Source organism: Colletotrichum orchidophilum (genome assembly GCF_001831195.1).
Source record: "Colletotrichum orchidophilum strain IMI 309357 chromosome Unknown Scaffold_201.1, whole genome shotgun sequence".
Lineage (NCBI taxonomy): Eukaryota > Fungi > Ascomycota > Sordariomycetes > Glomerellales > Glomerellaceae > Colletotrichum > Colletotrichum orchidophilum.
In genome coordinates, this window is record NW_019173157.1 from 1 (window position 1) to 23,371 (window position 23,371).

The window sequence follows — 23,371 nt, forward strand, 5'->3', positions numbered from 1 at the left end:
CCCCCCACAGGCGCGAATCGAGAGCTTCGTTCGGCGAAGGATGGGCGAGGCGAGAGCGAGCCCGTGAGACAAGGAGGACACGGATTTGTCAGCGGACCCTCAGTTCCAGTGACTACCCGGCAAGCGGCACCCGACGCCGTTATTCGCTCATGGATCTGATCAGCCTGCGAGACCAGACGCACGGCCCGAGTCCGAAGTACCTCAAGGTAAGGCAAGAGCCGACCATTAGCTACGGAGAGACTGAGAGACTGAGAAACAGCCCCGGCATGGACCTGGCGAGTGCCCGCGCACGACGCAAGGGGCCGCAGACTGGCCAAAGGTTCATTTTACGAGGGCTGCAGACTGTGACAGTTGCCGTGCCGAGTTCCTAGCCCAGCACTCCAACCCGCACCGGCGCATTAGTCAACAAGACCCGCTCGTCGAACTCGACAGAAACGCCCGATCACCACCTGCCTGCACCAGGTCAGGGGCCTTGGATCTGCTCCTTCTCCCACCGCTCTTTCGAGAGCCTACTTCCTGCCCAGTTGGAAAGCGGTTGAAGACATAAAAATCTTCTAGTCCCCCATCGACTTGACCACATGCCGGCAGCCTTGAAGCATCAAATCAACAACCCCCTTCATCAATCATCAAAAGCAACCACATCAACGTTCACCATTTCCACCGCACCAGCCGCAAACATGGCCTACACTCTGTACGACGCCACCGTCCCCCTCCTCCTCGCGGGTCTCAACTCTCTCCTCAACATTGTCGCCAAGGCCGAGGAGTACGCCGCGGAAAAGTCTATTGACGCCAAGGAGATCCTCGACTGGAAGCTGGCGGACGACATGCTCCCCTTCACCTTCCAGTATTTTGTCGCTAGCGACTGCGCCATCAAGATCATCGCCCGCGTCCAAGGCACCGAGCCCGAGGCCCTGGGCAGGGAGTTTGCCAGCCTCGGCGAACTGCGCCAGCGCGTCGAGCACGCCATCACCGTCGTCAAGGCCGCCGACCCCAAGACGTTCGAGGCCCGCACCGATGCCCTCGTACCCCTCGGCCTCGGCTACGGCAAGGGCGAGGTGCAGATCAAGGCCCGCGACTACCTCGTGGCCTACGGCATGCCCAACTTCTTCTTCCACGTCTCGACGGCCTACGATATCCTGCGCTCCAAGGGCGTTCAGCTCGGCAAGAGCGATTACATCACCCCCTTTATGGCTCCGTTCGTGCAGCAACAGTAAAGAGTAATGGAATGTTTTCAGGAGCAGGGGGCAGGGGGCAACGTTGTGGTGAGAGGAGCATAAGTCGTCATAGGATGGCGCCCAGGAGACTCCGGAGAGTCTGGAATAGGGCATATCACGGATACCAAAAGTTGATGAATTGAATGAACTTGACGACTACTTGATAAGTGTGAACTCCTTTAGTACGTCTTAAAATGTGCGTCCTGAAGTGTCCTAGAGGCGATACCACGTTATTCCTCGCCCTCGCCAAAGTCTTAGTAAAAGGACACATGTTGCAAGGAGTCTAGAGAGCGCACCGGTAATGTGCTATCCAAACAATTACAGGCTTGTTACCTACCTATGCGGGCATCTCCTGATGAACCTGGCGAAGCTGGTGAAGCCTACCTTACCCTACCTAGGTAGTGACGACCCCTCACTTAGCGGAGGACAGCTGTGCTGACTAAAAAGCTTATGTGTTCCCAAATGTGGCAGTCAACCAATGGGGGGACCCAATTCGAGCATGCCAGTGCCCCGCCCCCACCACCGCTTGTCGCGCCGCGTCAAGGTAAGGTGAGGTAGGTAGCAATCTTGTTCGACCCCTCCATGCGCCTTTGCGCAGGGCACTCGCTCGCTCACTCGCTCACCTTCTCACTCACAGACCTAGTACACACTTATTCACCCTCTCTCTCTCTCCTATATGCTCATCATTGCATTCTGTCATACCGTACATAATTCTCTAAGAGCCGTCAGCTCACTTGTTCAAGTGAATCCAACGCAACCTCGATCCATTTCCAGACAACTCAACCCGCAATGCCACCTCAGCAAGGCCGATGCCCTCACCACTCCCGAACTCTAGAACGAGCCTTGCAGAAAGTTGGACATCTCGAACCTGACCCAATGATGATTCCCCGCATTTGCGGCCCTCGAGTCGTACTTCGAAAAGCATTTCTCCTCCCTCCAGACTCACTCTCACCCTCACCCTCACCCTCACTCTCACTCTCATTCTCACACCCTTACCTTTACCTCTGCCTTGATCTACTCGCTCTATATATATGGGACGTAGACATGCGCGTCCTCTCTGGCCGGGAGAGCGCGCTTGATTACTATGGTTTGACATCGAAGCCGAAGCCCAAAAAGAGGGAGAGGGAGAACAAGATAGATTCATCAAGAAAATGTTATCGTGGTTGCATTGAGATTGGCGAAAAACAGAAAGCCATGAATTGATCATGTGCTTGCAAATTGCCCTTTGTCCAAGTCCTGAGCTGATACTTCCCACACCGTAGATACACACACACAACCCCTTCATATCCTTTGGAATCAGAAAAACAGGACTTTGTTCGCCCTCCCAATCAGATCCCTCTCTCCAGGCCCATCCCCAGCGCCAACCAGCTTCTCAAGCCCCATCGCCCGCCTCGCCTCCACCCCCCGAATAGCATCTTCCCCAGGCCTGCCAACGTGCTCGCTCTCCCCCTTTCCACCAGGGAAATCCGGCCCGGGCAGGCCCTCGAGGAACGCATCTCTCTGCCTCGCCAAGTAAGCGACATTCAGATCCGTCACCGGACACACGGGTATATATATGACGCTCGAATCCCCTCGGCCCTGGTGGACCTTGTCGACCGCGTGGATCTGATCCGCGTGCCACACGACAAAGTCGCCCGGCTTGATCCGCGGAACGTGAACCATGGTCGCGCCAAGCTGCAAGTGCGGATGCAGGGCCTCACTAAGCTCCTGTCCGTGTCCCGGCGTCGCACCTTGCAACTCGCTCCTCATCGCCTCGCCACCCGTAAACGCCCAGTTTTCCTCTCGCAAGAACTCCTCCCCTCCTGCGCCGTCCTCACTCGCAGAGACCTCCTTCAGCGGCTGGAAAAAGGGTCGCAGGAGGAAATAGGCAGTCGAGAGCTGCACGAGCGGGTTCACCAACAAGGTCCCCTCCCCCGGGCCGCAGGAGCTCAAGCTCAGCCACCCCTGGAACATGCGGAACATGCTGCAGGCGCCGGCGCCGTTGTACAAATCCTGCACGGCCTCGACGCGGGCGCTGACGTCCCACGGGTCGTACCCCTCCCAGTCGCCCCGGAAGACGGCGTCGTAGGTGCCGGTCTTGCCATACCCTTCGCGCTCCCACCTCTCTACGGACCCGCCGTCAATATGTGGGCCGAGGGCGAACGTCGCGTCGCCGGGCTGGCGGATGCGAAGGCGGTCGGCGTACGTCAGGGGCTGGAGGGAGATGGCGGCCGAGGGGGACTTGTTCCAGAGGGAGCGCATGAGGATCGACTGGACTTTGAGCATGTTGGGGTGGGAGCGGGCTTTAAGCTGCGGGAGGGACCAGTACATCTCGTAGACTTGGGGGTTATCCGCTGGGAAAGCTTTCATTAAGTGTTGGTCAGTTATGGACGTTCCCTTCAAGGGCAAGAGGAGGACAGGGCCACAGCGAACACACCTTTTGTTGACGGGTTCTTCCTCACATATTCCTCAACCTCTTCTTTATACCCCCTGGCCTCCTTCTCATCAACGACACCACGCACAACAGCGGCACCCCGCTTGCGAATCTCGCCCTTTAGTCTCTCTACGTCGCCCTCCAAGTCCTTGAACTCGACACTCGGGATGATGGCAGGCCCCCTTTCCCGGACCACCTCGTTTTCCTCCCGCAAGGCACGCAGAAGCCGGCCCCAAGACGCGACGACGGCTTCCTCGTGGCCCGCAACCAGGTCCTTCTTCAACGCACGGAAGCGGTCCGGGAGTGCTTCGCGGGCGGTGCCAGAAAGGGAGACGAAGATGGAGGAGATGTCGCCTTCTTTCTTGGGTGCTGCGGCGCCCATCATCACGGTACGGCTTTGAGATGATGAGAAGCAGAAGCAGAGGAGGGCAGGTTTTCTGCCTCGGGAGAGGCCAAGGAGACGGGACATTTTGACAGCCTATTAGTGTACAGATGAGTGCGTATCACATATGAATATCGAGTAAAGGTTGTCGTAAGGATCGGTAAATCCTACATGTAGTATCCACTGTCGTGTAAAAGGATTCCTCAAGCCGTTGGGAAGGGAGGCCGAAATCAATGAAATAGAAATTGCTCGGAACTCCAATCCAAACAAATCAAGGCCGGATTCGTAAAATGTCGAACCTGTTCAACCTCGCTAATGATCATGGGCTCGAGGTTCATCGACAGAAGCAGGTTCCATTGGCCTCTTATACCAAACCAGAAGCCCTCCCAATACACATCTTATCGCTAGCAACGTCGTCGGCCTTCTCAAGTTGGCAACGCCGACGGACCGTCATACTCACATCCATAAGCAACTCACTCAGACTGCCGTAGTTGAGGCGGGCGGCCCCAACCTGCAAGATCACTGCGGGGCCCCGCTTGCCCCGCCCCGGTCAGTAGCATGATGACATGCATCATCCCCTTGGGCTCTCAGTGTGACCCATCCCCGAATAGCAATGCGCATTTGGGGTAAGTGGAAGGCCAAGCGTGTGGCGTGTGGCACCGCCGCACCCAGCCTGGGTTTTCCCCTTTCCGAAGGACTCAGCGGGGTTCCCTCCGCCTTCACCTGCGCCCGAGTCCGGTTCCGCTCTAGCAAAAAAATGGGCCCCGACATTGACCTTCTTGCTCCTCAGTAAGGCTCGCAGCTTAAAAGACGGAACGTCAGCCACACGACACCTTGCAGCTCGACACATTTCGACACGAGGCGATTCAAGGGGGGGCCGTCATCTGTTTCCTGGCAGGCGGCTAAACAACGCCAGACAGAGGCTTTGGTATTAGACTATCATACCCAAAAGGCGGCCAATCCGCAAAACTCCTCCAGATCCCCAGCAAAGGCCGTTCGTCGCTGACGTTACAAATGCTGAAAAAAGAAATAGAATGAAAGACAAATGAGACGTTTGCCCACCCACTCCGGCTTTGGTGTTGTTACAAAAGGTGGAATAATACAAATGAAAATATGGGACACACTCTCTCATTCGCTCTTGCTTCTTCAGCTGTCCCCCATCTGTCCGTTTGCCCTCCGTATGCGGTTGACCTCCGTCCTCAAATCGCGGTTCTCCGTCTCGAGACCACCCAGCCGCTGCCTTGCCGCATTACGGTCCTGCGAGCGGCCTTCGCGCTCAGCCTTGAGCTTGTTCTCGAGGTCGCGCAGCTTGAAGATCCATCGGTTGTCTGCTGGGTCTCTCTCCGCCAACGTGGCTTCGAACGGGTTGTGATTGGTGGACCCAGGCGTTGTCACGGTGTGACTGGAAACGCTACGCGTCATTGTGGATGTTCTCTCGCCCTTGCGAGGCCTCCTCTCCCGCTCTCGAGGACCCGTGGGGATGGACGGTGACGGGCTTCCGCTGCCAGGTTCAGTGATGACCGCGCTGGGGTCGTTGGTTGCTGAATAGGCAGCCCGACTCCTGACGTCCTGAGCGGTTCGCAATGTCGCATTCTCAACCTTGAGTTGGCGGTAGGCATCCTCGAGGCGCTCCATTCTGGCCTGCTCGTAAGACCCGAGGCTCCCGGACGCTACGCTGTTGCGCACAATCGTCTCCAGCCGCTCCAGCTTCTTAGTCCGGATCTCGAGGTTGTTCTCGAGGCTTTGGTACTCGCGCCACAAGTCCCGTTCTACGCCCTTGACGCGAGACGAGAAGCCGCCCACCATGGTCTCAATCATCTTGATGGCGCCGAGCAAGTTTTTACTGAATCCAGGCAGCATCGTAGCCACAGCCTCCAAGGAAGGCAACGCGCGCCCATTGATGAGGCTGTTGTCGTGCGCCCAGTCAGTGCCACAGAGGGCCGAGAGTCGTGTCCACAGCACAAGCAGCAAGTTGTTGCGCTCAGTGAGCTGATCTCGGAAGGTTGCTTCGAGATGCGAAATCTTCTTCTTGTCCTGGGTCCGTGATGACTCAAGCTCCGTGATGCGCAAATCCTGGGTGCTGACGGTCCTCGACACATGCAGGTGCGTCTTTTGGAATGTCTCAAACTGGTTCTTCGTCGTCCGATGCGCCTGTCTCTCCTTCTCGAGCTCTCCTCCAAGCTTGCGAGATTCCAAGCCGTGGGATTCAAGCAGGGCGTCGCGCTGCTTAATGATGCGATCCTTTTCAACGAGCGATGCCTTGGTGGTGTCCAACTCGCGAACAGTGTTCTCGAGCTCGCGCTGGAGCTTGGCAATCGACTGCTTTTGTTAGTGCATGTGGTACGTTTGGAGGCAATTAGCTTGCTCACCTTGAGAAGGCTGGATCGTGTCCCGTTAAGATCGCCCAGTGCCTCTCTGAGATTGTTCTCCAGCTCCATAAGCCTCTCCTTCCATTCGGTCGCCTCGACTTCGCGTGAGGTGAGACTCTTACGTAACCTCCGGGCCTCATCTTTGGCTGCCGACATCTCGCGGTTGAGCTCGTTGACAAACTGCGTCACCTCCTCCTTCTCCTGATTGGAGACCATCTCGTGCTGGCGACGCTCAGTGACGAGACGCTGCTCCAACTCCTTGATCCTGTCACGCTCATCGCGTAAGCTCTGTTCGGTATTCGCAAGGGCTGCCTCGAGGTCGCCGATGCGGATCTTGTCGCCCTCTTGCTCTTCGCGTAGGAAGGCAATCTCGCCCTGGCTAGATTCTTGCTGCACGCTAAGCCGCTGTGCCTTGTCGTTGGACTCGAGCAGCTTGGACTCGAGCTCCTCTGATTCCTTATTGGCGTCTGCGAGTTCTTGCTCTAGCTGCTTAATCCTGCGAATCTTGGCTGCTTGTTCGTCCTCCAATCCCACCAACGCCTCGCTCATCTTGCGCATCTCCTCCTGCAGTGCATCGAAATTCTCTGTACGGTCATTGAGCTCAAGCTGTAGCCTCTGTATCTCGTCGCTTCGTTGATCGGCCTCGCCCTCCAGCGCATCAATTTCCTCCTGGGCTTCTTTCCGTAGCGACTCGAATTCTGTCTCCATATCTGCCTGCTCCCTGAGTGCTTCGTCCCTCTCAGCCTGCAAAGCCACGAGGTCGTTCATGGCATTGTCGAGATCTTCCTGGAGTGTGACGGCAATTTCCTCAGCCTGGCTCTTACCTTCGACTGCGGTCTCAAAATCTGCCATACATCCCTCAAGCTCACGTTGGAGCTCTTGGTTCTGTAATTTGATCTCGCTGATCTTGTCGCGCGTTTCGGCGAGCTTGTTCTCCAGCTCCTCGCGCTCCAATTCGTCTATATCTGTCATTTGCGTCCTACCGGCACTCACCCGTGACATGGACCGGTGGTGGGCACCGGCGCGGGATGCTGAACGCTCAAGAAGGGAGTCGACCGTTGAGGGTGCCGGTCCTCCTCGCCGCTGTGCCATCTTTAGATCCTCAATCTCTTGGTATAACCGCTCCTTTTCACGATTCCTCGACGTCAGCATGGATGTCTGCGCTCCAACCTCGCGTCTCAATTCGGCGTTTTCGTGTCGCAATTGCTCACTCTCTCTCCGCAGCTCGTCGACCAACGTACTCGCGGCACTAAAGCCGCCATTGGTCTCGAGATCGCCTGATAGACCAGACACAGGGCGGCTCGGAGAGACCTGTCTATGCTTCTTCGTGATGTTGTAAATGTTGGTGGTGTGGTGCATGCCACCGTGGCCGCCACTCGCTTCCTGTTTCATGCGGAAGATTTCGTCGCGTAGCTTGCGGTTATCTTCGTCAGACTGCTCGCGTCGGGCTGTTTCCTGCTCAAGCAGGTCCTTCCATACATCCGCCTCTTCCTGACTCCCGAGATTGCCGCTTGTCCTCTCGCCTAGTGATCTGACCACCTCACTGAGCTTGCGCTTTTCTGCTTCCTTTGCCATGCTATCATTACGAAGCCTCTCAATCTCGGTGACGTATTCTTCGACGCGCTCGCGTAAGTATATCAACTCTTCCTCGCGTTCCTGGGCATCCTGGTCGGAGGAGCTGTCGTTTGATGAGCCGACACTTTTGGCCGTTCCGGGGCGATCCTGATCGTCCTTCAACTGCTTCTCCAATTCCTTGACCCGCCTTCGTAATGCCTTGTTGTCACGCTGGATGACGGCGAGGCTCGTCTTGAGCTCCACGTTCTCCGAGATCATCTCCTTAACACCCTCTTCGGATAGCTTGTCAAGGCGATCGCTAAGGAACATGACCTTGAGCTTCAGATCGAAATTCTCTTTGGAAAGGCGCTCAATCGTGCTGCTCTGCTCCTTGAGCGTCAGATTCTTACCCGATCTCGTGGAGGCGCCAAGCGGCATGTCCGAGGGTTTACGGGGCGTCACGAAGCCGCTCTTGGTCCTGTACTCCATGGCCAGCGACTCAGGGACATGCACATTTCTAACATGCCGGGCAATGACGGTATCGGTGGGTGCGGTCAGATTCTCTTTGGAAGGTTTCGGGGTGGCCAGTAGGTCTTCATTTCGGGCTGGACGGCGCGACGAGAACCTGTTGTTGTCTTCTGCGAGGGTCTCGAGTTGGCTTGGGAGTGATTCGGGGTCGTCCATACCCGAGACCATGCTGCCAATGCTCACGGAGCGCGACAGGATGCTGCTTAGGCTACGGGGTAGGCTTAGCGTGCCGGCTGCACCACCAGATTGCAGGGCAAAATCGGCGCCCAAATTGGCGGTGCCTTCGCTCTCAAGCTCATCGTGGGTATCGGGGTTGGTGATGAAAGAGGAGACGGAGGATCGCTGGCTGGCGCCCCGGCTGCGCAGATACTTAGGCCGCGTGCCATAGCGGAGAGAATGGCCGGGTGTGCTGCCGGCATCCACCGAGCCCCCGTGAAGGCTCCCGTCAGAGCGCTTGCTTCGGAGGGTCGTGGATACCGATTCGGCTACAGACTCTGCGCGAGACAGCGACCGTTCCTCGTCCGTGTCGTCGCCCGGGACGGGTCCCTGTGACTGCTTGTCGGTCCGGTTGCTGGCGCTGGAAATCGCTCTGGAGATTGTTCGCGCAGCGGCGGCGGCGGCGGGTGACGAAGACATATTTTCCAGAGCAGATGTTGTGTTGGAGACGTCGGCAGAGGCCGAGTCTTGAGGCCGCAGTTCGGGAAGGTCGCTGATGGCCGATTTTTCTTCGGGGATCGCTTCGGGTCTCGGTCTTGGACTGGGGCTGGGACTCGCAGGGGGTTGTCTGGCTGGGGCAGGGGATCTTGCAGAAGCGGCTGCGCCATCGAAGAGGTAGGTGTCGTCGGTGCCCTCGTGAGTTATTGTGGGAATGGGGGAGACTCGAGAGACGAAGCTTGATTCGACGTCCTGAAGATGGGCGCGGACAGCAGACTCGGCCAAAGAATCGCCATGGAAGGAGTCGTCAAAGGTGGGACCCTCGACGAAGCTGGTGTCCGGGGCGGCGGAGGTCTGGGGTCGCGGGGGAGGGAGCATGGATTCGTTTGGGGGTTCGGGATGGGTGCGGCTGTTGGACGGGGTGCTGCGGCCTGATTCGTGGTCGTGATCATGTCCGTCGTGAGAGGTCTTGGTTGGTGTGTTTTGCGAGCCGTCAGCGGCAGCGTTTTCTGAATGATGGAGCCGCGAGGTATCATCATAATCGTCTATCCGGCGGGCAGTAGTAGGGCGGGAGTCGTCGGGTTGGTTAGTACGGCTCGAGGGCCGGGTCTCATCATGTTCCATGGCGGGAAGTGGCTGTGCGGTTCGGGGGATGCATTCGGCTGGTTGAGGATGTGGTTTTTCTTTGTCTCGCCCGTCGTCGGTCCTCGAGGGGAGGATTGGCCGTTTCGGGAGAGGGCTCGAGCCGGGGAATGGCGGGCGCTGGAAGATGTTGCAGGCGAGGATATATTTGCGATTGATGGTCGGTGAGAATAGACGGACGGCACAGACAACAAAAAGCAAAGTAGCTACGAAGTGTCAGACTTTTCTTCCCTCGTCAGTCGGGAGTCTGTGGTGGTATTAGGATGGAGCAGCAGCAACGAAGGCGACGTCGACGTGTCGCACAGAACAAGTGCGTGGGCGGGCGGTGGGCGTGGAGTTGTGGACGCAGACGTGGATGTATCATGAACGCTGCAGAGAAGAAAGCACGTACCTAGGGGTGTTCCTTCCGCCCTTCTTTCGACCGCTTGGACAACTGCCCTGGCGACCTTGGGCCAGCAAGCAAGGTTGGTCGGTACCTTACCTTGGCTTTGGAAGAGAAGGAAGAGGTGGGCACGACGCTAAGATGTCCGTATCGGGTTTGTATCGGGTGAGGCTAAGGGGAATGATGTGCTGTGCCTGGATGCAGGCCGGGAAGGTAAGGTAAGCACGTAAGCAGTAAGGTAAGGTAGGTAAGGTAGGGTACGAGATATTGTATCCGTACCTAAGGCACTGTCCATGCACCTCCAGAAGAGGAGCTGGAAAACGAAGGATGGCTTGTTGATCCGCGAAAATGCAACACAAACAGAAAACTGCAGTCTAATTGGGGGGGCCAGGCACGGCGGCGCGCTCGGTCCCTCTCAAATGCATCTGTCCGAGGTCTCTGAGGAGGTGCCTTAGGTAAGGAACACAATAGAGGCTCACGACTCACAACACCGAGCTCCAGTTTGAGTCTCTGGCCTGGCAGTTGCTTTTTATTTTCTTTTCTCTTTTTTAAGTCTCTTTTGAAAATGTTTATTCCTCCTGTCAACGACTGTTCAATCACAAATCGCCGCCGGAAGCGACTCCGGTGTGTTCGTACCTGAAGTACCAGCTCACGTGCTTACCTAAGGGATATGGATCTCGAAAACGCCCAGACCACCCCCCTTCGGATCACCATGGACGACCCCTGTTTCCTGTGTCGTTGCTGTGATACCCAGCCGAACTGAGACTGTAGAAGTGGATGGCGTCTGCAGCGACCCTCTATCCACGTAGGATACGGAATAATGTCCCGGTCAGCTTTGAAAATGGAACTCATGAATGCATCTTGAAACATAAATATCAACTGCAGATGGAAGAGTCCGCGACGAAGGAATGGATTGCCAGCTGATGAAGGTGTCGAGAGTTCCCCTAATGTGCGCTTCTGCCGCGAAGGGGCGCGTTGCGCGCCAGTGGTCGAGCGGGGTCCACTACGGATACCTCGTCCGCTAACCCTTCCTACTACGTATGCTTTTCTTCTCCATCTGGACATCTGGGCCTCGCGTTTTTGCCCGGCGTGGTGTATACTGCTCGACCAATGCTAGAGACGATGCAAGTAATAGGGGCACCACCATCTTCTTTACCACCTCATCCTTCTGCCCTAAGGTAGTGCCCCGCATGTCCAGGCTCCCTGTCATCCACCATGCCAAAGAGAAGTTTTCCCCTTCCCCCGTCCATCGGCCCAAACTCAAACACTGCGCCGGTCCTCTGTCGCGTCGACACGTCCGCCAATGATGCGCCTTATTTCGTATGCCACGTTTCATTAGTCTCTCAATTCCGACAAACCACTTTTTTGCCATGATCCCCGGATCCCGGCCTAGCATCTGGACATTCCTAGGGTGCTGGTGTCCCTTATCTCGATTCTTATCATGCATGCAAGTGATGGGAATTGATCCGTGATACGTTACTGAGAGCTTAGCATGAGTGCTGCAAGCAATAGCCCGTCGTTTCCATCTTTTTGGGATATCTATTATCATCATCATCAAGGCCTTGGAGAAATGACTTGTGGTGAACATTTGGACAGACTCTCCAAAAACAGCCATTCATCTACCAATTCATGCTGGCTCTTTTGATATTCCACTTGAACCTATCGTCACTAGCTGTCGCGTTGACGGATCATCATCGCGCTGGACACATCATGCTTCGAGACCGCGATCCAGCCAGATGCATCTGTAATGCTTAGCTGTCGTTGCAACCAGGTACCTACACATTTGCGTATTCGCTTGCAGGTACGCTTAGTCACAACAGCATGCCAACAGGCTGTAGAGCTTTGCAGCACGTTCGCACGACAGCGAAGTGGACGACAGCTTAATACATCTCCGAGGCGAGTGCGTCTTTGCAGCTAAAGTCGCCGCAAGTAAAGTATACGACGGTCTATTGGGTCATGTTCACACGAGGGTATTGACATAAGGTCGATGAAATGGTTGATTAAAATTGTATGGATACTACGATCGCATCGCCGCTAATATTCCCGTCCTGATTTCGTGAAAAAGTCATAGCCGTAAAAATGGTGGTGTTGTACATTTAGTTGGAGATCTTGGGGTTGACCTTCTTTCCGGTCACCTTTTCGTAGATTCCTCGACCGGCATCGGTGATCTTCTCGTCTGTGCTGGGGGAGAAGTCGTGGCCAGCCTTCTTGGAGCCGATGTCGAAAACTGCACTATGTCAGTATTTCAATCATGATTGGTAGGTCGTTTGTACGCACTCTTATCGACAGGATCCTGCTTCTGCTGGCCGGGGGCGGCGGCGGTGTTGTTGCCTGTGCTTCCGGAGGCGAGGTTCTTGAGCTTGTCCATTTTGAAGGCTTGTAGTTGTTGGGTGATTTCGCTGATTATGTCTGCGTGGATTGTTTGTTATTGGGATGGCTCGAAGGTTGATAGGTACTCTGGCATTTGAAAAGCGAGGAATGCCTACGTCTTATATACATCTCGCCTTCTACCAGGTCAGCCAAGCCTGCCCATCTCCAAGCGCCAGAGGTAACCCACGACCGGGTGACACCAGGAGGAAGGGCCCCTCCCCCGCTTCACCCCCCGCCAGACCTTCCCGCCATGACCTAATCCTCCTCTCCTCGCCCCCAAGTCCGCAAATTCCCAGTTTCGGACCTGCGCCATAGAACCAAAAAAGAGTACCTACGTCATCCCCCGGTACTTCCCAGTCCACCACCAGATCAAAGAAAGTCACCAATCCAACATGACCATCATGATTCATCTGCTGGGCTCCAGGCCGGCGCTGTACGGATACCCAGTCGACCAAGCGCCTACCCATAATTACCGCTCTGTTCCTTCAATCCCGCTCCACTTGACGACGCAGTCCCAGCCGATTTTGCTGCAGAAAGCCAGAAAGCCGAGACAGATACAATTCCACCCCACACGCAGAAAACAAGCTTCATTCTCGAGAAACCTGGTCTTGGATCTTGTCTTGTCGCCTCCCGCTATTACTTCTGGACGGTCTGGTACCTGACGAGAGCCGTGCAACATCTTGGCTAACCTCAGCTGGAACCCAAGGATGCCAACAAGCATGACTAGAGAGAGATAGAGATAGGCACACAACCTATTTGCCAAGGAATTTCAGGGTCCTCACCCACTCGTGCCATTATTCCCCGAAAGAACGCCAATCCAAGATGCTTGGCAGGCTGAAATCGAACCGGGCAGGCAAATACCAAAGACATATTTATCGATTGACGTAGACCCAGAGCAATCTAGCCCTCCAGCTCGCCAAACCTCAGCACCACACTGTCGACAGGACATGAACGCAGTCGACCTAAATTGCGCGGGTGCGGCGCATGCACAGCTCCACCATCTCTGACATCCCTACCTGGCTGAACGACAACCCACCGTGCGAGGGCACGTGGGTGGGTGGGTAGGTACGAAGAACTCCCTCAAGGGTCAAGCTGTGTGAGTGTACGTATTTCCAGGCTACGGCTACGTCACCTCAGATCGACCAACATTGGTCGGACGGATGAGGTACATGGATACTCACTTCGTCAAACAAACATGTGACGACGATCACGGTGATGAAATGCTTTCTACGCTGGGCTACTTTCTACTCTCGGATGACGGGAACGGTTCATGCGTGACGGCGGTCACTTCCGCTACGAACGCAAAAGAGGCTTTTGGCAAGACAGGACGCCGAGATTGGGGTTCCAGCGCGTAAACCCCCATCCGATGTTTGTGAAGCACCAGGTGCCTAGCTTTCTGCCAAAATCATATGTTACTTTTATTGCGGGAGCTGAGCCACATCCCCAAAGCCACCGGCCAGAGAGAGGAGGCCTCCGTAAACCATGCCAAAGTCAGCCCGAGTACGGAAGATGCCTTGGTGGAGAGCAGTCCAGACACTGCAAAATGCACGGCTGATAATTTATCCAACTTTCATTCTTTAGCTCTCACAATGTGTCGCTCCATCATCTTCATACATTAAATAAAAGCATCACATATTCACTCATCATCACTCGTCTTCCAATGCCCGCCACGGGGTCTTGCCGCTTACCCAGCAACAAATAGCTACCGCGAAAAACTCGCAGGAAATCCAAAACGCCTACACGTGCAGTCTCCCAGAGGCAGTAGAAAGAAGAGGACCCCCCACCGTAGCCCTGGACATTCAATCCATCAAATCATGCGCGTGCTCGCTAATCAGTCTCTGGCTGCTCAATCGGTGTAAGTACCGCGCAAGGCCATAGGCCGGTCGAGGCTGTGTATCCTAAGGTAGTGTGTATATGTCGGAATATCTCAAAATTTGTCGGAATATGACAAGGGAAAAAAATGTCCAAAAGCGTTGAGGTTTGCAATGTTCCTCTAGAGACAGAACATGGTCAAGGCAAGTACGTCGCGGCTTGAAAGTCTCCAAGCATACTTCAGCGCGGCTGCATCATGAGTTGGCAAATACTTGGTAGGCCATGACCATGATCCAAAGCAGGAAGATAGCCCCGACGAGCGCAAACGAAAACACCGCCTGCCATGCTTGGCCTACACCGGACCCCAGATATCAGCATTCCTGGTCGCCGAGGGTAAAAAAAACGAAAATAAAACAAAACCTCGTCATTTAAAGAAAAATGGGGAAGACGCACATATGCTTCTCTGCTCTAGCCACGCGAGGGTATCCAGGCTCTGCCCTGTCGGGCTCCGGTTGAATACCGCGAGGTTGCAGTTGCTCGAGACGGACCCGTCGGGTCCCCAGAGCTGGATGCTCACGACGACGAGGCCGACGAACCACAATATAAAGAGGATGAAGGCGCCAATCATGACAATGGCCGGGAGGAGGCGGCGCTGGAAGACGAGCCAGAGGAGGAGGCCGATGAAAAGGATGACGAGGGATGCGACGGTGATATAATAGGGGAAGTACCTGCACGCGGGGGGAAAAGAGTCATCGTGTTAGCATTTTTCTTCGTCTGGTTTTCTCCCCTAATTATTTGAACTCGAGGCCTTTTCTCGTCCTAGCGTTGCCTGTCTTTTCGTGATGCGCATCCTTGAACATGCCGGAAGATGAAGACGGGCAGTGGGGGTTACACACCAGGGTATCGGCAGAAGTAGCTGCTGCTGGGTCTCGATAAAAGACGCAAAGACGCCGATAATGAGGCAGGCGGCCACGAGCATGATGAGAATCCAGAGGTTGAGCTGGACACCGGGCCACTGGTAGCGGTGGACGCGCTCGACGACCCGCCTCTCGTAGAGGGAGCTGCCCGTCACTGTCGATGCAACCATTGTGCTTGTATTTGCTGTTGACAGCTCGGTTTGTTGATGTGGCTGATGAGGGTACTCTCGCGTGTCGTAGTGAGTGTCCCTTGAGCTCGGATCAGGCGCTGGGAGGTTGGTTCAGTTCGTGATCGGGAATCGTAGCAGCTGTAAATCGTGTGTCGCGAGCGACCTTTGTCTCTCCAATGTTGGTATTTAATCGGTCGTGTCTTTGAACCAACGGACACGTCTCAGTCCCAAGATAACTTTGGCAATTGGTTGGGCGGCGGGAGCAAGGCAGAGAGGTGGTGCGCAATGGGTAACCGTGAGTAGGGCTGGGTTGTTGTTGGGCAAGGCTGGGCAGGAAGCTATCGCCAATGTGCGTGCGCCTGTCGCGACCTCGGTGCCACAGTGCACACGGTTGGCGCTAGCTGCTGGAGGTCTCCGGGGTTGGGCGCACTTTGTCTGGTCGAGCCAACTGGAGGGACCGGAATGACGCTATCTAGGGACCACCTCACCTCCTGGTGTAAGGTACAATGTTGCGCAGCGCGATTTGATCAGTCGACTTGGCTGTGTTGAAGGTGAAAGAAGGGTTATTTCGTCTCTTTGGGTAACGAGTATTAGTTCGTCCTGTCAGCGCGGCAGGGGCGGCAGCTGGACCGGAATGGGACCGGGATGAGATGGGCGTTACTGAAAGTATTGGATGGGCCTCGGACTCGACCTGACGCCTTGTTGCGACGATTGGGTGGATTGCTGGGCCGGCGCTGAAGCGGCGGCTGTTCTGGAGGGTGCCACGTCAAGAGGCACAAATTGAAAGGCAAACGTGGGAAGTCTGCCGCCGAGGTGTGCCTAACCTGTGGGGTGTGTTGTCTATTCGAAAGGGCAATGATTCGAGAACTCGTCTTTGTTGCAGACTCGGGAGCACCCCAAGCCTCGAAAGAGGTAAGTGAGATTCGACCCGAATGGCCGGGCTCGTGTGCCACCAATGGAAGGTACACAGCAGGTGAACGTCGGGAAGAATGCAGCCCAAAAAGGTGCGATTGTGATCAGCACTCTTGTTAGGTACCGAATGAAAAATAAACCATTCCTGATTGCGACCCCGATCCAACTCCTCCCCAATAGAGTTTCGTTGCAAGGTGGCTGGGCGAACCAGCTTCCTTCCATCTCTCATCCACATTCTGGTACGAAAATGGCGATGGCTGGGCGGAAAACTTAGAGTACCCGAAATGGAACCCGACGCATCGGTGAGCTGTAGAGTAGGGTTCTCCCGCAGCTATCAGGCACCCGCGCCGGCCCTCCGAGGCCCGCATATCCCCCCACTGCCGAGACGCACCCGAGCCGCCGCCGATTCCCGTCACCGCTGCTTCAACACGTGTCAATGCCTATCGGACCAGTCTCACTTGTCATGGCAGCCTCAAAATTGAGCCACGTGAACGATCTACATGATACGAGCATCGGTCAAAAATGGGGGGAAGGGGGGGGGTGGGGGGGGGGTGACAGGGGAAACGTTTTTTTTAAGAATATTGCTGGTTGGTATTAATCATGATAAGCAGATATCAATCAAGTCCACAAGTCGGCATCTGTCTACCTCAAGCCTTTGACTAACTCCATCTATCTTTCCCCGGCTATTCGATGCTGTCCCGGGCTATGCACTGATTCGATCTCGCCTCCGCCCTCTGTTTCTTCTTGTGTTTGTCTCTGTACGCGCCAAAAGGTAGCGCTTGCCGTTCACCATCTGCAACGTCTTCAAGTTGAGAAATCCTTCTTCCTCGATTCATCTTCTTTTTTTTCCACTGCCACGCACACACACAAACAACTCAAAGCAACGACTCCCCCAGAGCGCATCGCACAAGCGAACAGCCCGCCCGTACCGTCTCGGACGCCGCGCCCTCCTGCTCGGCCGCAAGCGACGGGTTGACCTCAACAAGGTCCAGCGCTACGAGACTGCCCGTCTCATGCACACACTCGCAGATATAGTCGCCTTCTCTCAGAGTGAGACCGCCGCGGACCGGCGTGCCCGTTGACGGCGCCCACATGGGGTCGAGTGCGTCGACGTCAAATGATAAGTGAATCGGGGTATCGTTGCCAATGTGCGCCAACGCCATCTCCATGACGCGTCCAATGCCGTATCTGAAAGGGGCCAAGATTAGTAAGAAAACGAAAAGTAGACAGACAAGAGGCTGCATTCCAGCACGGCCAAATAAGACTTGGGTGGGGGAAAATGCAGGGCGACATACCTATCAATGTCAAACATGCTAAAGGCCTTGATGCCATTCTCCCGTAGAATCTTCTTCTCGCCGGCATCGACGTCCCGCAGACCAATGTAAACTAGCTTCTTGATGCTCAGCAAGTGCTCATCCTTGAGCCAGCCAAAGTATTCGGGCCTGGACTCCTTGGCCAGCCCCGTGACAAAAGCCACGGGCATGCCGTGGATGTTGCCGCTGTCACTCGTCTCGGGGGTGTTGATGTCGGCGTGGGCATCGACCCAAATGACGGCGATCTCACGACCGAGTCTCTCGCGGGTGGCCTTTGCGGAGCCGGCAATGGTGCCGATGGCGATGCTGTGGTCGCCGCCGAGGGTCAGGGTCAAGCGGCCGAGGCGAGACTGCTGGTAGACCTGGTCGGCGATGCGCTCCGTCACGGATGACACGGCCTTGGGGTTCTTCATGTTGCGGAAGGGCGGGTCGTCGGCAGGCACGAGGTCGGTGTAGAGGTGCACCTCATCGTCGCCATGGAGCTTGTAGCCTAGCTCGTCGCGGAGCTGGGTGAGCAAGCCGGATTCGATGAGGGCTTTGGGGGCGGCATCGACGCCTTTCTTGCACTGCGGGCGGGCGCGCGATCAGCTTCGTGGCCTCAAAGGGAAGAGCTGGGCAGGGCGGGCGAGGGCACAAGACGTTGGTGATGCTTACCTGTCCGCCAGAGAAGCCAACAGCAACGACGCCGAGATCCTCGGGGTTGCTGAGGAACTTGGACTTGACCATTGACGTGTTCAAAACCATGATTGCGATGCGCAGCGGGTGCGAGCTGTGTGTCTGTTGGGAGATGGGAGTGGGTTGGTGGTGGAAGAGAGTTGAGGCTGACGATGTCGACTCTGACCAAGATGGAAGAGATGTGACGGAGAATAGGATAAAAGGGAGACGGGGAGGAAGAGGAGAAGGAGAGGGTGGAAGCTGGCGAGCGAAACAGATAGAAGAGGTATGAGAAGGAGAGGACCGAGTCTTGAATCAGTAGAGGGTGGGCGATCAAAGTCTGTTTAAAGCCTTTCCGTCACCGGCGACTCCAAGGGCTACGGACCGCGAAGCATGGTCATCCATGACCATGACCGGAGGGCTAGCCCGCCTAGTCCTGGCAGGAAGGAAGTCGGGAGGAAGAGCCGGGCCCCTCGATCCGTCGCATTCGGGCGCATTCCTGACGAGAAGGACGTGGACGGGTACGGGGGGAAAGAGAGAAGGTGGGACGCACGCAAGTGGCAGGACAGAAGCTATGCTGAGGTGTGTAAGGCAAGGTACCTTCCATCATTTCCATTGAGTCTTGAGGTGAGTTCCATGGCGGGGTGCCTTCCACCTACTTAGGTACCTTAGATGAGGTATTGTGCCCCTCATGTAAGGTAAGGTATCTCGCCGCAGTCGGCACGCCGGAAAGGTACTTACCGGTTCTGCAGGCTTGGCCGTCGGCGAGGAACGTGACGCTACCGGACAGCGCAGGAACGCAAATTCGTGAGAGGAGCGAGACAAGACCCGGCGACGGCGACGGCGACGGCAATGACACCAGCGTGTTCCAGGCTGCGGACCCCTGAACCTCCCTCACCCTCCACCCCCGAACATCCCCACCGCGGGTAGACCTGCACTTAGGGGAACATCAGTGGGCCCTCCGACACTTATGGGTCACCAAGTAGCGGTGCGTGTACGGTATCGGCGGCGTGGCCCCGCCGCACACCGCTGGGCCCGCTGGGGGCAACCCGTCGCAACCCGTCGCACCGCTGTGCCACCGCTGGAGCACCTGCACTTAGGGGTCTGGCGCGCCCGGAGGTGTGCCACTTAACGGCAGGTGAGCCGCAGCAAAAGCGCGCGAGGCATTATTTAAAGAGGCCCGTCGCCCACGTCTGCTGGACACCTCACACACGACTGACTTGGTGATGTTCCCTAATGGCAGGGCGACGCGAAGGGGCTTGACGATTTCTTACGACCAAGAACGACGGACGGGAGCTCGGCGTTTTCGGATTACGAGAAAAGAGTTTTTTCTGTTTTGTTGAGAAAGAGGGGGTGATGCGCACCGCCCTCCCTACTGCAGCGCCTTTCTCTCCATTCTCTATTTTCGTTGATGATTGTTTTGTTTCTCTCGCCTGGATACATACGATGCTGCCAATTGACGGAACACCGGTGCTGATTTTTCGAGGTTCGCGCCTTTCTCACCGCACCCGGTTCAGCTTATCGCTTGGTCCGCTTCTTATCAGCCTGGTTTCGACTCGCCTTCAGCGCCCTGCACCTCCCGGTTGTGTGCGAAATGTGCCGCAACGGTTTGAGGCCCTCCACTCACCAGGGCTTTCCCGGACCCGCCTCGCTGCTGCACCTCATGTAATCCCCGGCATCCCTCGACTTGATCCATCTCACCTCACCCACTTCGAGATTCTCGTCCGCATCTATGTAGCACTTGTTGTCGCCCTTTTCGTCGCATTCCTGTTATCAATCAGCACTAGGCGGGAACAACCACCGGGTCCCATGACCGTTCTCTGACACACGACCTCTCCATCCATCCTTAATACCTGCCGGCTAACCCGCCCGCCGGCCAGTTCAACGTCCTGTTTGCTTATATCCTAAGATACTTTGGGATGGCTTAAAGGTAAAGATGATGAGTGTCAACCCGTCAGCTACAGGCGCACGTACAGGAACTCATCTGCTTGTCTCCATGGTCCATCCCGATTTTCCCCTCGCGTGGGAAAGCAAGGACGCTCCCTGGCTTTACGTAAAAGAGGCGTCTTGTCCAGTGTCGAAATTGCCTTATCATCGCGTAATCGTCTAGGCGGTTTAGACTTATGACTCGTGGACCCCCTTCCGCCCCTCCTCCCGCGTGCTGTTGAGGTGATCAAGTGACCTCACTATGATCTGCATGGACAAGTGTGGTGAGCCGCGAACGTGGACGTTGCTCGATATCGGGGGAGAAAAGAGAAGAAATAAATGTCGGATCAGGTTCCCGACATCTACCCTGCCCGGGTACTCACAATGTCTAAAGTTATCCAGGCTCACGTCCAGCTTTGCTTGGCTCACCCGCCGTGGACATCAGCTTAGAGCGGCATCTTCGGCCTGCGGGATCGTCTCCCGAGTCCCGAACTAGCTACGTAGTCCTTGATCCTCAAATGCTCAACATGTGTGCGGCTCCCACAACCATCTTCGCCACTCATCTATGTAGAGCAATGAGAAGCTGCTGGATAATGCTGTAGTAATTGTACACCGTACCTATGATGAACCTATAATCATGATTGATCTCATGCCCTCTAATTCTCCCATTCGAGAGTGTCCCAGTGGTATCCGTAGACGAAAGTTTCAAAAACACACAAAGACGACAAGGGCAAGTAGGGGGGCCCCTTGCATGTTCCACCCAAAACTCCCCCAGGAAACCAAATCAAAATAGAAAAACGCCATGCCTTTTGAATTTCCGTATCCCGCAATGTGGTATCCTTACGACGACGAACGAACCTTGCCTTATGCCCTCACGTCGACGTTTGCTCCGCCAGCAAATCGTGCACCCAGCCCATTCTCTCCCTCCTCTCGTCTGTGACGCGCGCGTACTCGAGGAGCAACCGCAGCGTATAGATCTGCATGTCCTCCTTGCGCAGCGCCTTCTCCGCCCACGCCTTGCCGTCCATGGCAATTTTCTCCGCCTCAGCGTCGTGGCCCGGCCTCTCGTCGCCGTATCCCACAAAGTATTCCATGATGCCGTAGTATTCATTGTACCGCGTGTCCATCGGCACAAAGTGCTTCCACGCCACCAGCCGGCTGTCGTGCCATTCCCGCCATAATGTCGACTTGATGGGGAGACTCGTGCTGCCCAGGAACGCGAGGTACCGGCCCGAGAAGCTGTTGCCGTCAACGTCGGGTAGGTACTTGCTGTCGTACATTTCGGAGAGCATGACGCCGTCGATGACATCGAAGTAGGGGCTGGTGTAGTTGCACATGCCGGCCTTGCCCTCGGGCTCGCACATGAGATCTGTGAATCCGACGTTGGCCCACGACTTTATCCAGTCGCCCAGCCCGCCCACCGCCTGCGCGGCGAGGTTGTACATCTTGTCCGGAAGAGAAAAGTTGATGGGGTCCATCGTGCCGTCCTCGGCGCCCGTGACCTTTGTGGCGTTGTTCATGGCCACGAATCGGTGGCGCTGGAAACCTTGCCAATTATCCACACGGTTGCGCCCGCCCGTCGCGACACCGCGCCAGAGCACCGAGTCTTGCTTCCTGCTCCAGGGCCCGCCATGGTACCCGCCGCCGCTGAACCGTTCTTCCTCCGTCCAGTACATGGCCGCAGGCAGGAGGATCTCGTTGTTGACAGCCAGCTTGGAACCGCCGAACATGGGGAACAGTACGGGCGTGGCCGCTGTGCTGAGGGGCTCAATGAAGATGCCATTGAGGCCTTGTAGGTCAGGCTGGTGACAGATTTGGGTCGAGAGGGTGTAGTTGGCGACGAAGCCGTCGCGCATATGCGGCGTGGCGTACTTTGTTGAGACGGCGGGGGGATGATTAAAGGTCATTTGCGTCTTCGCCAGTCGGGCAGGACTGTCGGGGGGGCAACCCCGACGGGCAATGAGCCAATATTGTTCTGTACGTGAACGTCAGGGTAAGATTTAAGGTTGACATGTCAAGACGAGTGTGTGGGGGAGAGAAGGGGAGGGAAGGGCACATACTCGTGACTTTGTCCCAGTGCTTGCTCTTGACCTTGACGTTGCGGTCGAGTTCCTTTTTATTGCTAGGCAGGGCCTGGAATGTGTTCATAACCATTTTCGGTTCCGGTATCCCTTCCGTCAGGGCAGCGTCCCTCAAATGCTGTTCCATGTCCTCGTACGGCACCACCATTCGTGGCTCGTCCATCGGATTCAGGGCAATGTCCATATCGGGTAGCAGGTGCTCGATTGTCTTGAGCATGTCTGTCCAGTGGATCGTCCAGAACCAGTCGCTCACACGGGTCGCTCGTCCCTTGCGCACTTTGATAACCATCTCCCATTCGGCCGCCTCTTTTCGGATGCGCGATGGCTCAAGGCCCCAGAACGGTCGAAGGTCGTGGTAGATCTGGTCGAAAAAGTCCTCCACGATGACGGCCTTGCGGTCCTGGGCGAATTGGAACCAGGCGTCAAAGCCCGGTGGGGGATGGCGACCACGTCGCTCGCGGTAGGCCTTGGCCGCGGCAGGCAGCGTCTTGGACTCCTTCTTTAGCAAGTCATTGAACATCTCGTCGGCCTCCTTGATCAGGGTATCAATTGGATGTTCTTTTGACGGGTTGGCGACCACCTCGGGATTGGAAGCACCCCCCGGGGGAGGCTTGGCTGTTGATGCTGCTTGTTTGTCTGTCGGCGGTATCGGCGTCGTCTCGGGTCGAGGGATCGGCTTTTCGGCACCCCCAGCCTGGACTGGAGGCCGCGAGTTCGGTGTTGAAGGTGGTTGCTCTGGCTTTTCTGGTCGAAGCGGTGTCAAGGGTTCTCTTGGGTATCGTGGGTCGAAGTAGTAGAAGAGGGCTACAAAAAATATGACGGCGGCGGCGTAGCGGAGAAAGCTTGAAGGCCGCCGGGGCGGAAAGGATGGCGAAATCAACTTCACCATGGTGTGCGGCGGTCGCGGAGTCGCGAGCGTGAGGGATGACAGAGGTAGAATGTGGTCGCAATCTGCTCCTCGGCCGACGATCGACTCGAGCGGGAGGATGGTTCGAATATCGGAGGAAAGGGGGGTTGACCTGGCGGCCGGCTCAGCCAGGCCAGTTCAACTGGCGAGCAGCAGTGTTGAATCGGGAGG

The 23,371-nt window shown here is 56.1% G+C and overlaps 7 protein-coding genes across 7 annotated transcripts; 1 reads left to right on the forward strand and 6 right to left on the reverse strand.

The window, feature by feature from the left end:
• Window positions 1-677: 677 nt before the first annotated feature.
• On the forward strand, window positions 678-1,214 carry CORC01_13583 (uncharacterized protein; the record flags this gene model as incomplete). Its single annotated transcript, XM_022625199.1, has 1 exon — window positions 678-1,214. One exon carries the CDS (start codon window positions 678-680, stop codon window positions 1,212-1,214), a length of 537 nt encoding a protein of 178 aa, XP_022468275.1.
• Window positions 1,215-2,510: 1,296 nt separating this feature from the next.
• On the reverse strand, window positions 2,511-4,096 carry CORC01_13584 (uncharacterized protein; the record flags this gene model as incomplete). Its single annotated transcript, XM_022625200.1, has 2 exons — window positions 2,511-3,556; window positions 3,631-4,096. 2 exons carry the CDS (start codon window positions 4,094-4,096, stop codon window positions 2,511-2,513), a joined length of 1,512 nt encoding a protein of 503 aa, XP_022468276.1.
• A 1,059-nt stretch (window positions 4,097-5,155) lies between these two features.
• On the reverse strand, window positions 5,156-9,738 carry CORC01_13585 (microtubule associated protein; the record flags this gene model as incomplete). Its single annotated transcript, XM_022625201.1, has 2 exons — window positions 5,156-6,328; window positions 6,379-9,738. The coding sequence occupies 2 exons, from the start codon at window positions 9,736-9,738 to the stop codon at window positions 5,156-5,158; spliced, it is 4,533 nt and encodes a 1,510-aa protein (XP_022468277.1).
• A 2,496-nt stretch (window positions 9,739-12,234) lies between these two features.
• CORC01_13586 (uncharacterized protein) lies at window positions 12,235-12,506 on the reverse strand (the record flags this gene model as incomplete). Its single annotated transcript, XM_022625202.1, has 2 exons — window positions 12,235-12,365; window positions 12,416-12,506. 2 exons carry the CDS (start codon window positions 12,504-12,506, stop codon window positions 12,235-12,237), a joined length of 222 nt encoding a protein of 73 aa, XP_022468278.1.
• Window positions 12,507-14,560: 2,054 nt separating this feature from the next.
• Window positions 14,561-15,407, reverse strand: CORC01_13587 (uncharacterized protein; the record flags this gene model as incomplete). The annotated part of the gene is made up of 3 exons (XM_022625203.1): window positions 14,561-14,672; window positions 14,770-15,048; window positions 15,217-15,407. 3 exons carry the CDS (start codon window positions 15,405-15,407, stop codon window positions 14,561-14,563), a joined length of 582 nt encoding a protein of 193 aa, XP_022468279.1.
• Window positions 15,408-17,194: 1,787 nt separating this feature from the next.
• Window positions 17,195-18,376, reverse strand: CORC01_13588 (arginase; the record flags this gene model as incomplete). The annotated part of the gene is made up of 3 exons (XM_022625204.1): window positions 17,195-17,507; window positions 17,615-18,198; window positions 18,287-18,376. 3 exons carry the CDS (start codon window positions 18,374-18,376, stop codon window positions 17,195-17,197), a joined length of 987 nt encoding a protein of 328 aa, XP_022468280.1.
• Window positions 18,377-21,084: 2,708 nt separating this feature from the next.
• On the reverse strand, window positions 21,085-23,182 carry CORC01_13589 (capsular associated protein; the record flags this gene model as incomplete). The annotated part of the gene is made up of 2 exons (XM_022625205.1): window positions 21,085-22,187; window positions 22,273-23,182. 2 exons carry the CDS (start codon window positions 23,180-23,182, stop codon window positions 21,085-21,087), a joined length of 2,013 nt encoding a protein of 670 aa, XP_022468281.1.
• Window positions 23,183-23,371: the final 189 nt, after the last annotated feature.